Source organism: Spermophilus citellus (genome assembly GCF_964194105.1).
Source record: "Spermophilus citellus genome assembly, chromosome: 3".
Classification (NCBI taxonomy): domain Eukaryota; kingdom Metazoa; phylum Chordata; class Mammalia; order Rodentia; family Sciuridae; genus Spermophilus; species Spermophilus citellus.
The window spans coordinates 831,079-845,619 of record NC_138184.1 but is presented as its reverse complement, the minus strand read 5'-3'; the positions used below and the strand labels follow the sequence as shown (position 1 = coordinate 845,619).

At 60.5% G+C, this 14,541-nt stretch overlaps 2 protein-coding genes across 4 annotated transcripts; both read right to left on the bottom strand.

Moving 5' to 3' along the window:
• Positions 1-2,743: 2,743 nt before the first annotated feature.
• Positions 2,744-5,562, bottom strand: FAM174C (family with sequence similarity 174 member C; the record flags this gene model as incomplete). Of its 2 annotated transcripts, XM_081286319.1 has the most annotated exons (3): positions 5,230-5,562; positions 3,892-4,011; positions 2,744-3,133 (listed from the first exon to the last, which is right to left on the bottom strand). In XM_081286319.1, coding segments are annotated over exons 1-3 (381 nt in total). In that variant the 5' UTR covers positions 5,490-5,562. The 2 variants fall into 2 exon arrangements, with proteins under 2 accessions (XP_081142445.1, XP_081142444.1); XM_081286318.1 differs by lacking the exon at positions 2,744-3,133 and having other exon boundaries at positions 3,888-4,011.
• A 148-nt stretch (positions 5,563-5,710) lies between these two features.
• Positions 5,711-10,491, bottom strand: CIRBP (cold inducible RNA binding protein). 2 transcript variants are annotated; one of them, XM_081286317.1, is made up of 7 exons: positions 10,352-10,491; positions 9,235-9,343; positions 9,052-9,158; positions 8,816-8,954; positions 8,648-8,729; positions 8,158-8,228; positions 5,711-5,973 (listed from the first exon to the last, which is right to left on the bottom strand). In XM_081286317.1, the coding sequence occupies exons 2-7, from the start codon at positions 9,335-9,337 to the stop codon at positions 5,969-5,971; spliced, it is 507 nt and encodes a 168-aa protein (XP_081142443.1). In that variant the 5' UTR covers positions 9,338-9,343; positions 10,352-10,491; the 3' UTR covers positions 5,711-5,968. The 2 variants fall into 2 exon arrangements, with proteins under 2 accessions (XP_081142443.1, XP_081142442.1); XM_081286316.1 differs by lacking the exon at positions 5,711-5,973 and adding an exon at positions 6,929-7,798.
• Positions 10,492-14,541: the final 4,050 nt, after the last annotated feature.

Genomic DNA, 14,541 nt, shown 5'->3' with positions numbered 1-14,541 from the left:
CTCACTGGGGAGCAGAGAGGTGGCCTTTCCCAGAGAGGGTGTCTTGAGTGGAGGTGTGGCTGGAACTCACGAAGGACACAGAGGGCCCAGGGGCATTCTGCTGGCAAAGGTGGGCATTCCCAAAGCCCCTCTGCCAAGACAGGAGCCACCCTGCTGGGGCGGCGGTGGACAGGCAAGTCTGATCGGTCAGACCCAGCAGGCCTTGACCTGCAAGGGGAGAACCACAAAGGCACAGAGGAGAGGACCCTGGGCAAAGGCCTGGGTCTGCTCATTTGCATGCAGGGGCCACCAAGGCATGAGCCGCCACCGCCGAGCGGATTTGCTAGCAGAAGCTCACTCTCCTCTGTTCTTGTCTCTCTCAAGGTCAGAGCCCAAGCAGGGACAGGAACAAAGGCGACACGTCCCCCATTCAACCTCCCTGTGCCCGCCAGGCACTCCTGAGAATTGGCCGGGAGGAGAGGGAGGGCTCCAAGCCTGCCCCCTTAAGGCTGTTCCAGGGGACCCTGCCCTGCCAGGGGGGTACCTGGGGAACCCCAAAGTCCTCTTCCCTCCTGGGCCGGGGCTGCCCCAGCCTGGAGAATCAGCTAGCCAGTGGTCAGCCAGGTTAAGGGCCACTCTGGACTTACATTTCCCTTGGAGTCAAGGGTCAGAGGTCAGGTTCACTTTATGGACAAGGGTCCGTGTCAGGAGTTATCCAGGGTTAGGGGCCAGCCACCAGCCCAGACCCAGTAGAGGGACTTTGATGGGGGCCCACCCCCATACACCTGGGTGTGAATTCTTGGGCCCAGGTGTTTGCTGGACACTAGGAGAAGGTCTTCCTATCCAGACCCAGCCTGGGCCCCTGGCTCACCCACAGGGCCAGGCTGCAGGGCATGGGACCCAGACCAGCAGCCCTCAGCCATCCAAGGTCTCATCACAGAATCAAGTGGACCTGACCCACCGTCAGCTCCAGCTGGGGCAGTTTCAGAAGCCCCAGCTCTGCCAGGCAGCACTAGCAAGTCCAGCAGGGCACCTGTGGAAGGGGCACTTTTGTGGACAGTGTCTGTACCCAGCCCAGTGTACCCACTGGGGGTCAGGGAGTCTAGATGTGTCTCTTCCTCCTGGTGATTAAAATGCCACTTGTGTCCAGTCAGGCCCCGAATCTCAGTGTGGATCCTCAGGTTCCAGCCATGGAGGGGGGAGGGGACTTCAACTGCCACCCTACCTCTGGTACTTCCCACCCTCCTCATCCTCCCTCCTTCACCCCCTCCATACCACTCTCCCTCCAGTGGGACGACTGTGTCCAGAACTTCCTGGGTGTCATGCAGGAGTGTGCAGTTATACATGGGGCTGAGGCCCAGAGATCTGTGTAATCCTAACAGCAAAAGAGGTGTTTCTCAGAGGAGCAGCGACCATGCCAGAGACCTCAGGTCTGGCTCGGGGCTTAGCATCCACACAGCCACACTTTGTGAAGGTAGGGGTTGTGACCCCTGCACACATAACTGAGTCCCAGGCTCCATTTCCACAGCCTGCCTTGCACTTACATGTGCAAGTGTTTGCACACTTGAAGTGCAGCAGTGCTGGGAGCCCCTCTGCTCCCCTCAGGCTGAGGGGTCCAGGCCCTTCTGCTGGCACTGCAGGCCCCTCTCCTGGCTGTTAGCCGTGGATGACTCTCAGCTAATAGTGCATTAACCTTGGCGGGGGCTGCCAATTACTTCACACTAATGCTGGGGGTGGCGGCTGATGGGCTGACAGGCACAGGGACAGACGGGTGGTGCTCACCCTCCACCCGGCAGGGGAGGCAGCGGGCGGGGGAAGGGGTGGTGTTCCCGGCTCTGGATGGCAGAGCTGGGTCTCTCCTGACCTCATTAGAGTAATTAATGTGCCTTTTGAAGCTTGAGAAATGGCTCAGAGCTCTGGGAGAGGGGTGCAGATCACAGGGTAGGGGGCCAGGACAGACTTCATGCCTGTTAAAAATGTGTCCCACGGGGTCTGACGCAGAGACAAGAGCTGATCACAGTGAAGGGAACAGTTGCAGAGACACAAGGGCACGGGGCTCTGTGCCAGACCCACACAGACATGAAGCAGTAGCCAGGGCTTGCCCAAGACTCCCAACTGTGTCAGCTACTCCCTGGTGCTCTGGCCTCCCCTGCGGCCTCCCAACCTTCCCTGAAGGAGCCCATCCAAGGAACCAGAACAAGCTGGTGGTGCAGTCAGGGAGAGCATCCTGGGGGTGGTGGCTGAGCAGAGAAGGACCAGACAGGCAAACAGATGGGAAAGGCAGGGGATGCTCCTCTGTGCTGCAGTGGTGCGTGCACATGAGGAGGGGGCTCAGAGAAACAGCCCCACAGGACCTGCTTCCCAAGGACAGCTCTGCTCCTGGAAAGCCAGGGGACAGCCAGTTAGTACAAGGCTGCCACCTGGTGGCAATCCCACGTCACATGGTGAAAAGGACTTCAGCCAGTGGGGCAGGTTCATCTCTAAGGAGACCTGGACTCTATAGAGGTGGACTCTGCCTGTCCTTAGCTGGTGATGGGAATACAGGGGCATGATGAGGAGTCGCACATGGGCCTCAGGCGGCTCAGCCACCACACCAGGACTCCTCTGGAACTCCCCCAGGGTGCTAGAAGATTGAGATGCATAGCTCTTGACCCCCAGGCTATAGGTGGCATAGCCAAGGGAATCCTGGAGCAGAGATCCCCATCCTTCACCCACCACACTTGGGCACTGAGGCCTGGAGTCAAGGCAGGGTGGACGCCAGACACATTAGGCAATGCCTCATTTATTGTCCCCAGCCCAGCACAAACATGCTCTGAGACCAATCCCTCAGTCCATCTGCCCATCAGGCCTCAGTACAGGGCTGCCACATCTCCACGCAAGAAGGGTGTAGGGTGTGGTACAAGTCAAGCTGGGGGACTTCAAGAGTCCCCGGTGGTGGTTGGGGGCCCCCAGGTTTCAACATACTTCCTTTTGCCAGGCTAAGGCAGCATCTGGGGAGGTAAGGCCCTGTTGTCCAGGTTGGGATCAAGCAGGCTTTGGACAGGCTGCGCAGGCTCCGACCAGAGTGCTGGGTGGCACCAAAGCCTGAGGACAGAGCTGGGCTGTCTCTTGCCCTTCCCCTGTGGCCCAGGAGAACGCCTGCCCCCTTCAGCATCTGGAAGGCGAGAGAGAGAGGGAGGTGAGGTGGGCTGTGCTCAAAGGAGGGCAGCCCACCAGGTGCACCCTCCCCAAATGCCCCCTTGCTGGAAGGGGTTCCTCCAAGAGGGGGTGGTAGAAGACACTGCAGAGGGGCTGCCAGGCTTAAGTCTGCCTCCCTTCTGGGGATCTGAAAACAGAATCATGCTCCACGTTGCTTTGCCCGTTGGTCTCCTAATCCTCCATGTCTGTCCAGTTCCAGCAGGAGGGGTCCCCATAGCAGCCATGCTAATACCTGCTGAGGCCCCACCCTCCCCCATGCAAGCAATACTCTCTTCTGGCTCCCTGGCTTTTGTCCCCACGATCCCTCTGCCTGGATCTCCAAGACTGGTCCTGTCAAATGCTGCCCATGAGCCTGCCACAACCCTCCACCTTGAATGCTGACCTTATTCATCAATGTGGGGCCCATGGTCAGTGTGGCAGTCTCCCCACCTCTCTTTATTTATTTACTTTTGCCATGCTGGAAATGGGAGCCTGGTGTATGCTACCACCCAGCCACATCCCCAACCCTCTTTCCCATCTTAAAGAGAAGGAAACGGAAACCTGGAGAGTAAGCGAGGTTGCCCAAGGGGGTGGTGACCTGAGCATCAATGTCCCAGTGACTGTATCAATGGCCCCATGGGTTGCCTGCACCCCCTAGTCCTGCTATTTCTCTCAAGTCTCCAGATCAGCTTGGCCTTAACTGGGGTATCTGGAGGTAAAGGGGGACTTCCCTACCATCTCAGGTTCCTTGTCTCAAAGACCGTCTCCTCATCACCACTGTCCAGTGAGGCCATCTCGGTGGGGTCCTCGGTGTTGGCCAGGAGCCCATACCTTCTCCGTTGTGGTTTCTTCAACCTGCACATGGTCCAGACACACTCAGTAGCTGTCTCTGCTCTTTCCGTCTCTGCCCCTGGCCCTCACTGTTGTGCCCATTCCCACCCCCAGAGTCCTGCTGCATCCAGCCCAATCATGTCTGTTTCCTTCACATTGTAAAAGCCATGAGGATTATTACTAAACGCTTTCCTACGGCTGGATGTGGTAGCACACGCTTGTCATCCCAACTGAGGTAGGAGAATTCCAAGTTCCAGCGTAGCTGAGCAACTGACACTGTCTCAAAACTTTAAAAAGGGCTGGGGGTAGCTCTCTTGTAAAGTACACCTGCGTTCAATCCTCCCTAAGGGGAAAATAAAAACTGTCCCTGCAGCAACAGCAAGTGAACACATTCCTCAGCTCACCCCCACTTCCCCTGTGCCAAGACCACAAGAAAATGACGATGTTCCGGCTCCCAGTTTAGTGACAGAGAGTCCCGGAGCAGAGTTAAGAGTCCACCAGTGCCCAAGCCCTGTGGGCCCAAGCCCCTGCCTGCCTGCCGGTGGCCATACCAGAGAAACGGAGAAACAGATATAGTGAACGGGCATACGCGACGGAGTCAGGAGGTGAAGGCTCTCCACCAAGAACTACAAGACTGTGCTTGGATGATGATCAGAAGGGACATCACCACCGATGTGATGAGGGCCCTTCCAGAGATCGGCTCCAGAGTGCCCCAGAGGCACAACAGAGACGAGGGCCACGGGGAAGGACAGGCGCTTCTCACCTTTCTAGGGGAAGTCAATCAGGAGAACCCAGAATGAAGGGGCAGGCTCCAACGCACAAGTCCTACACAGGGGTGGGGAGAGCAGAGGACCCAAAGGGCCGCAGAGGGCTTGACCAGACTCCGATCAACAAGGTCAGAGGCCAGTTGTAGCAGGCGAACACCAGGCAACGGGTCCCTGGGGGCCTGGAGAGTCTCTATGCAGTGCTAAGAGCAGTACCGGAAAATAGGACAGGACACTCGTGGCTGCCATACGCATGAGAGCAGAGAAGCAATCTCTTGGTGTCCTCCAGGGAAGGAGGGACCGTCCATGCCATCCGCCTAAAAAGCAGCACCACCCCATACTACCCCTCGCTGGTGAAAACTACCAAAACCCGCTACTCGCTGTGGGGGAGCCACGTGGCAGCACGGCCCCGCCCCCACACGTGACACGTGCCAATTGGCTTCGGAAGGGCAGCGGCAACAACTTCCGCCTGACGAACCTGAATGCCCGGATGAGGAAGTAGAGCGCCGCCAGGCCACAGAGGCCCGTGAGCACGTAGAAGGAGCGCAGTAGCGCCGAGCCCTGCGCGCCCGGAACCCACGCATGCGTTCTGTTGTGTGGCTCGTCCGGCTGGCTCCCGTTCGTCGTGGCGGGCTGCGGCGAGGGCGAGGGCGCGGGCTGAGACGGCGCAGCGTCCTCAGCCCAGCAAAGCAGCGCCGGCAGCAGCAGCAAAAGCGCCGGCGGCACGCGCGGCCCCATGGCCCGGCGGAAGCGGTGCCCCGCCTCTGCTTAAGGCTGCCACTCAGACGCGCGTGGGCGGTGCCGGCCTATAGCCGGCGGGGGGCGGGGCACCCGATCGGAAGTCCCCTTCAGACGGCCACGTTACCCACAGTGCCCCGCGCCGGTCAGCCCACGTCCCCGCCCCGCCCCGCCCCCGGCCTCCCGCCGCTCCCGCGCCGCACCCCGAAGCAGACACGCGCTTTCTGGGTGACACACGCCCTTTATTCAGACCGTGCGCCCCGCCGCGCCAGCCCCGCCGGCCGCCCGGCTCTTGCTGCTGCACCGACCATGGCTCGCGGCGAAGCTCCGTTCCGCGAGACCCGCGGGCAGCCCCCGGCCGGCTCTGGGGCACTTACGGCGACGAGCCGGGAGGCAGGCAGCTGGTCTCGCTGTCCTTCTGGTGTGGCCTTCCTGGCGGCGACCCGAGGTCATCGCTGCTGCGTCCATGCGGGCCGCCTTCACCCTGCCAAAGCAAAGGAGCGTTACAGCCGCGTCCCTGGGCAGGGCTGCTGCCCCTCCCGGCCGCCCTGCAACCTCGGCCGCGGGCCCCAGGCGGCCCCTACCGGGCCGGCCTTTGCCTCTCCAGACAGCGCCGAGCCGCTCAGAGTCCGGCGCGGGCTCGGGGGTCTAGGGCGGCAGCTGCGGAGTCTGGACAGGCTGCCGGCTGTCCGCACGGCAGGGCGCTCCGGGGCCTGGCCCGCCCGAGGCCCCAGCTGGCCGCAGAGGGCAGGGGCCGACGACCAGGCCTGACTTTAGTTCTAGCTTGACTTGAAAATAAAAAAGGAAAACCAAAAGCAGTCCACGGAACCGTCCCCGGTGGTGCGGGACTCGAGCTCTAGGAGGGAGGCGGACCGCGGACGCGTTACCTCAGTACAGGCTAGTGCACTGCGCGCTAGCCCAGGGAGCCGCTGGTCTCGGAGGTTCTGTGGGCGCACAACGTCTGTCCTCCGAGGGCTGCAGCTTCATAGGCTAGCAGAGAACGCTCAGAACTCGTGAGGCAGGCAGAGCTAGCTAACCAGCCCAGTCTGTGGTCAGGGCACTGCGCTGTCCCTCTCTGCCCTGCTGCTAGGCTAAGGCTGTCCGGTCAGGTGTCCAAGCGCTGGCTGTCCCTGCTCAGGTGCCCGCCCCATCGAGCCCTCCAGCGGCTGCCATCACCAGAGGCACCAGGGCGCTCTGCAGGCTGAGCTGCTCCTCCCGTCACCCACCTGGCTCTCCTAACGGGAGGTGGCTTTCAGCTGTCCACAAGGCCCGACTGGGTCATTTTACCCTGCCTTCCTCCTCTAGCTCCCTTCAGGCCTCAGCTAGGGCCCGCAGACCTATGCGCTGTGCTCCAGCTGCTCTGTGCTTGCTCAGGTCTGACTGCGAGAGCCGCAGCACAGCGTGTGTTGTGCAATGAAAGGGAAATTGTCAGAGCAAGGTTCGTTTCACACGGTCTTTTAATCAGCTTCGTAAAGCCAAAGAAAACTGCGTACAAGAATTCCTTAGCCACTGCAAATACAACATCGATGGAGTATGCATACGTCTTCCAGTAAAAAAGGACAATATAAATAAACATCTTCAAGAACCTCTGCAGGGACGTCTGCACCTCTACCGTGGGGCGCACACAGCACAGATGAGCGTGCAGGCGGGGGGCTCCAGGGCAGCCTGTGCAGCCGCCCAGAGCAGTGTCCTATCAGGCTACACTCAGAAACGTTACAGAGTTGGAAAAGCCACAGCTTGCTCAGCTTCCGACAAGAGAGCGGAGTCAGAGTCCACGTGATCTCAGAGAAGTGATGGGGCACCCAACTTCGCCAGGTGACCCCACTAAAAACAAAAAAAGCAACACAACCAAAAAAATCCAAAACCAAAAAAAACAGTAACCAACAACCCACACAACAGGGCCGGGGTGTGGCTCAGTGGTAGAGCACTTGCCTTGCATGCATGAGGCTCTGGGTTCCAACCCCAGCACTGCAAAAACAAAAACCACACAACCCCTGCAAGTGTTTTTTAAAAACCCATGGCTCATGGTAAAAAATAAAATCTGAAGTGCTTTTCAAAACGTTTTTAAAACCTTTAAAAACGGACAGCGCTTCCTTAAAAAAGAAAAGTCTAGTAATGAGGCCATCTTGGGGGTCAGAAGCAGTCAGGCTGGGTTGACAAGATCAGAACTGAAATGACTACAAAAGTGGGCATACAAGGAGGTGTGTTCACTACACATTAACGATTCAGCGAAGCTCCCCAAATCTTTAAATACACAGCCATTGGAAGGACGATCTTGAGCAGGAAGGATTTTTACTCGTTGTGTGTAGCTGAGGACAAGAAGCAGGCACAGTGTAAAGGCGCTGAAGCACGCAGCAAGATGCAGCATCCACTCCCATCCAGACCGGAGGGCCTCGGGAGCAACCACCCCCCACAGCCAGGGGAGGGAGACCGCAGTGGCACACATGCACCTATGCTGGACTGCACCGGCGGCTCCCTCACACTCCCTTTCCTTTGGTCACTGACTGGTTTTTGCGTTCTACAGTAGAAACAGCTGAAAGGACAGACTTGTTCCTTACGGGCAAGCAGAGTGACAAGGTCTGAGCATGGAGCCTAAGTTGGAGGGCGCCAGGGTTTACTGAGCTCCCACCACAGTCACAGAGTGTGGCACCCTTGGAGCGAGACTTACCGTAACTGTCATAGCTGTCTCTGTAGGAACCGCCTGAGCTCCGGTCACCGTAGCCACCACCTTGACTCCGACTGTGGGGAAGAGATACATGGGTGCTAAAGGACACCTGGACTACTTAAGCTCAAGCCTATACCGATAGAGCTCCAGCTCCCAAACCAGCTGCCCATGGTAGGAGAAGCAGAGCAAACTTGGTTATTGTCAAAAATTGCCATCTCAGGGCTGAGGTTAGCGCTTGCCTTGCTCTGGGTTCCATCACTAGCATAAGAAAAATGAAAAACAAAACAAAAACAAAAAACCCCTGCTACCAGCCATACTCCCTGGGCCTCCCACTTCCATGATCTGAGCACTCCTTCCACTCCTGCTTCTGCCACTTCTCGCCTCTCCTGTCTACCAGCCTGCCAGCTTTTGCCATGCCACGTGGGGAGCACCCTCCCCAGGACCAACCCTCAACAGCCTCCCTTAAGCCCAGCCAGGCTCTGCACCTCCTCACCTGCTGTAGTAGTCTCTGGAGCCTCCGTAGCCCCCACTCCGGGACTCAAACCGGCCACCCCCATAGCCTCTGTCCCCTCCCCCTGTAGAAGACAAACAGAACCAAAAAGAGGATTAGCACCGCTCACACCAGCCGCACTCCACTGGGCCCCCGCACTGCCGCACTCACCTCTGGAGAACCCACGGCCCCGGCCCCGGCCCCCACGGAAGAAGCCCCGGCCTCCAGTAGAGCCACCTCGGTACCCTCGGGATCGGTTGTCAGATGACTTGCCGGCCTGGTCAACTCGGATCTGCCGCCCATCCACAGACTGGAGAGCAGAGGGTAGCGCAGTCAACCCCTGTGCCTGGCACCTTAGGAAACAGCACTCCCACTCGGCCCGTGGACCCGCACAGGCCAGCCCTCACCTTCCCATTCATGGCCATCATGGCGTCCTTGGCATCATCGATATTCTCAAAGGTGACAAAGCCAAAGCCTCGCGATCGCTGGGTCTCCCTGTCTTTCACCACCACCACTGGACAGGAGAGAAGACCTGGTCAGAGCCCAGCAGGCACAGGCGGGGCCAGCAGCCCGCCGCTCAGCCCGCTTACCTTCCGAGATCTGTCCGTACTTCGAGAAGACCTGCTCCAGCGACTGCTCATTGGTGTCAAAACTGAGCCCGCCCACGAAAAGTTTGCCTTCATCCGACGCCATGGCGGCCTGCGGCACAACCAGAACCTTTCAAAGCGTCGCTCGCGGCTCCCTTTCCTCTCGCGCACCGCCGACCCGCCCTCCGGGAGCTCCCCGGCCCCCTCGGCTCGGCGGCCCCACACCCGGCCGCGGCCCGCCGCCTCGGGGCCAGCTCCACCCACCGGCCGCACTGAGCGCGCAGCGGGCGGGGCTTCCCGCCCACCGAGCGGGGCTGGGCGGCGCTCGGCCGCGCCCCGCGCCGCGGGAAGGGGGCGAATTCCCACCCTGGCCACTGCCTGTCTGCCGACTGAGGGGCCGGACTGGAAGGTGCTTTCGATCACTGTACCACGCCCCGAGGGTGCCGTCTTGGAGGCCGCCCCGTTCTGGGGCGGAGTCTCGGCTGTGACGAGAAACCTGGCTTTCAGGGAACGCGACTACTTAGAGGGGCGGGGCATGTCGACTTGGACAAAGCATTTATTGGCTGGGGACGACCACTGCCCAAAGGTCCAGAAACGAGGAGCGGGACTCATAGGCCGCGCCAGGGGCTGTCGCCTCACACACACACTGAGCGCGCCCGGCCTGGCGTCCTTTAAAATGTGCTACCACATGGGAAGAGGAAAATAGAGGCTCGTGGAGCGGGAGCCACGGGGTGCGCGCCGCCCCGGCCCCACAGCCCGGGACCGGCCTCCACGCGCCCCGTAGCCCCGCCCCCTACTCAGCCCCGGCGCATGCGCCACGCGCACGCCCTGCGCCACTCCATCCGGGCACTCGGAACTCCCGCCATTTCGCTGGCGCAGCCTAGAGCTCGCGGCCGCCATTTTGAGCAGGGCCCGCCAAGCCGGGGACCCGGGTCTCAGGGGAAACGCCCTCAGGCCAACGCAGGACCCGGTCTCCCGCTGCCCCTCGCCGCCGGCGGGACGGACTCCACCCCGGGCCCGCCCCCTCCCAGGGGCGTGCCGCCGCGGCCCCGCTTCGCCTGGGCGTCTCAGGCCGCCCACCGCCCGGGCCCCTCGGAGTCGGTGCCGCCAGGGCCCTCACCGCTGAGTCGGGCAGGTCCCTGACGCGAGCGGGAAGACGGCACACCACACCGACCCGAGCCTCCTAACGCGCGAGTGAGGGGGGGGGCGCCCCGTGCCCGGTCTGATATATGCTGCCGCCGGGCCCCGCCCCCCCCAACCGGCCCCTTGAACCTCGTAAGCCAATCCGAGGCTTCTGAAACTGCGGCTGCGCCTCATATTCATGAGTTGGGGCGGGGCAAATTCGGGCCCCGCCCCTCCCCAGCACTGGCGCCGGGCGTGCTGATTGGCCGGAATGTTCCCAGTCCGCAGTCTCCCGCCCCCGTGCGCGGGGGCGTGGTCGGGGCAATGGGGCAGGGCTGACCCACTTCCGTGTGCTTGTACCCTGGCCTGCGGCGGGGAACAAAGGGTCTCCTGCCTCATGTCACCCACCCCCTCGTATCGCTCCAATCCCAACATATCGACTTCATCCAGATGCCTATACCTATCCGAGCCCTGGAATGCAGATACCCCAACTTCCTCTGAATCCTGACATCAATCCCTATCTACTTGCCAATATAGCTGATAACCCCTGACTCCCAGAACTCCAAGGCTCCTGAATGAACCATTTCATGCAATCAAACGCAACACCCAACCAAACCCCAACACCGACAGTCCCATTCATGTGAGCCCCAATATTCCCTACAACTCCACTTCTTCCTCCATCCCAACACTTTGGGATACCCTAGGTCACTGTGCCCACAAATCCAACCACATCCGCCCCTAACTCTAACCCATTCCCTGATCTCACTCTCTCCATCTCTGGCAGATGCTTCACAGGCATCCCAACACTCACCTGGCCTGGCATTTGTCCATCCCAGGTCTATGTGCCAAACCGACACCCCATGTTCAAGTGGCTCCACCATGCAGTCCCCAATATACCCAAATCCAGCTCTGCCTTTGGCTTCCCCGCTGCTACCAGGCATCCCAGTCACAGCCATCCCGTGGGTCTCCACAACCACTACCCACCCGAAGGTCAGGGCCCTCTATGCTCTGCCACCCGTGTCTTGTCCTTTAGAAGGCATCTCTTCTCTGGTTCTTGGATGTCCGAAGAGCACCTCTGTGATGAGTTTGCAAAGGCCTTTGCCCCTAAGGCTGCTCCTGGGGTGGGGGACCTTTTATGGCCTGCTTAGCTCATGCTGCTCCTAGACCACCTAGTCAAAGAAGATTGTAAATCCTTCTCTGTCTGACCAGACCAGTGACCCACACTACAGCTCCTCCCCCAGAAATTCTCCGACTCTGCAGGAAAGTTGAGGGTCATTGAAGAAGAGGCCCCGTTTTCCTGAAAAATCCCAGCTCCACCCCAGGCCTCGGACTCAAGCAGGTCAAAATGACCCAGCTATCTCCAGTGACAAGGTCGCCAGTACCCTCAAAGAGCTCAAGGACCCCCTCTCCAGCCGGCAGTTGCATGACTCATGGCCACCCCCTCTGCACCTTGCCTCCCCGTCAGCAGCAACCTGCTGCTGCGTCAGCCACTCACGCAGGACTGTTATTATAAGGAGCAGAGAGACATCAGCATCTAGCTCCCCTTGCTGTGTGGAGGGGGCCACCCACACCCTGGGGAGCCTAGACCACTGGCACACCCCGCCCCGGAGCAATTCAGGCCCGCCCTTTCCAATCTGAATCCTAGACCCGGAAATTCTTGTGCCATAGTTTCTCAGGGATGGGAAGCGTCTCTGTAGTCACAATTCCGGGGTCATTCTGGGCCCCCACATTGCCTCTAGTTCTGAGTCCCTGCTTCCTCCTGGTTTTGTGTGGAGCCGTGTTCATTCACTCATTCTGCCAGCACCCAGTTATTAAGCTTACTACCAGCAATTCCTGTGTGCCAGTCCCCCCCCCCCCCAGAGTACCCACGGCGGTCCCGGGTCCCCAGCAAGGTGTGGACGTGAAACTGCGGAAGCCTGTCCTCTGCGCTTCTGCCCCTCCACAGGGTGCTCGAGTCTCAGCTTTGTACCGGTCTCCGAGCCTGTGCCTCTGTGGTGACCTGCCTGCGTGTACATCAGGCGTGTCACCGTGACTCACTATCCTCGTGCGGGGCTTGCAGGAGGTGAGGACCCCTTCTCACCCCGTCTGCCGCCCGCCCCTACACGAGGAGCTCGAGGCCAGGCTCATAGCCCGGCGCAGACACAAGGGGGCGCCGCAGCCTCGCGGTCGGCGTGGCTGAAGCTTTTGCGACCAGCTCCCAGGTCCCGCCCTTCAGGGCAATCGCCAGCTGCGTGGCCTCGCGTGGAGTCTCGGGTCCTTCTACCGCCCCCAGCCCTCGCGGGTCAGGACGGCCAACCCGCAGGGCGAGTACCTCCCTGGCGTGGGGACCTCAGAGCCCCGCTGCCTGCCCCAGCCCGCCCCGTGACTATACCGGGCTGGAGTGGGGTTGCTATTCCTGTATAGACGCTTGGGACTCGCCCCTGCCCCTCGAGGACTCGGGCTCGGCCGGGAGTCTCCCTGTCTCTTCATCTCCGCATTTCCCCCGCTCTGCGCCGCCGTCGGCTTTTTCACAAACCTGCCCCCTCCCCAGCCAGCTGTCTCCGACGGGGCGCCCCCCCATCCCGAAGGTTTCGCCCACTCCACCCCAGGGCTGGCAGCCCCGCCCTCCCTCTGCGAGGCGTCGCTATATAGGTGGGGGCAGGGCCGCTTCTCTTCCGCCCTCCCCGCCGGGCCGGGCCCGCCGGACGCTGGGTCCTTTCCCGACCCCGGCTAATGACCGGGCGGGAGGCGATAATGAGCGTCTCGACCAGGGACGGGAGTGGTCCAGGATGAAAGACTTGTAGTGGTGGTGGGGTACCCCGGGGCCGCGTAATTACCGCCCCCTCCCGGCCAGGCGGGGCTGAGATGGTGCACCTGGCGGCCGCCAGGCGGGGGCGCAAAAGTGGGGCCGTCCTGGTAGACTCCAGTCACCCAGCTGGCCCCAATCCTGGGGCCCAGAGCCAAGGTGGGGGATGAGCAGACTGTGCGGGCTGCCAGGTGTGGCGCACGTGTGTGCTCGTGGGTCTCGGACTCGTGGGCACTGAGATGACTAGGGACAGGTTCGTTTGGACAGGAAAGTGGGGATGTACTTGGGTGTACACAGGCGTTGGGGGGTGGGGTGCTGGGAGCTTGGCAGCCCAGTCAGGACAGGATCACATTTGCCAGGCATGCAAGCCTGTGTTTCACAACACACAGGAAGGGGTGCTGAGACCCCCAAATATGTAAACAATCCGGATGTGCATGTGGGAGCAACTCAGGACACGCATGGGTATGCGTGACAAGGGTGGGCCGGGACCCACAAAGCGTATGTGCCCATGCCTGGTGCTATGACTCATGTCCCTGGGGTGGGCACTTGAGCTATGTCAGCAGCAGAAGGGGCAGTTTCAGAAGGCAGATGTCCAGAGCAGTAAGGGTTAAATCAGCCCCTACCCCAGGACCCCCAGGACCTACCTGTACCAAGGGGGTCTCTCTTCCCCAGTGCCTAAGGTTCAGAGGTCTGCAACACAGAAATGCCAGAGGGGGTCTGCACCTTGTTCCTAGGAGGGGGTCTGCATCCAGGATGGGGTGCAGGGCCCAGACTGGGGCTGGGCCTAAGCTGCCAGTGACTCACCCCCTCCCCACAGGCCTGAGTCACAGCCCAGGAATGTACAGGCTGTTAGGCCACATCTGCTCCTGGTCAGCCCAGGCCAGAGCAGGCCATCCCAGCAGCCCCAAGGCTGGGCCTTAGCACACATATCCTGTGACACACCACACACACATATGCACTCACTGGGCACAAAGTCACACAGCCACCATGCACTGGGCACCAAGAAGTACCCTGGGCATGAAAGTTGACTGCAGTCCCCTACTGCTGCCAACTGCATGCATACATGACAGGTTGCATATGAGATCCAGAGGACACATGGTGACACAGTGATGGTGGTCAGGACAGAAGGCCCCATGCCTGCTCTCAAGACCACACCTGCTCAGTCTTTCTGTACTCCATACAATGCATAGGCCAAGAAAGTGACCCCTGCCACTGAGGGATGGACAGTGGGAAGGGCAGAAAGTGAGCACACCTGGCAGGATGTACAGTGACCTGTATTCGTGGGCATGCCACCTGAGATGTCTGGGAAATGCCAGAGTCCCTGCAGCAGCCAAGAACACCCTGCAGCTGGCCTAGGTGCCTTACCTGAGGGTGCTGAGGACATGCACACTGTTTCTAAAACT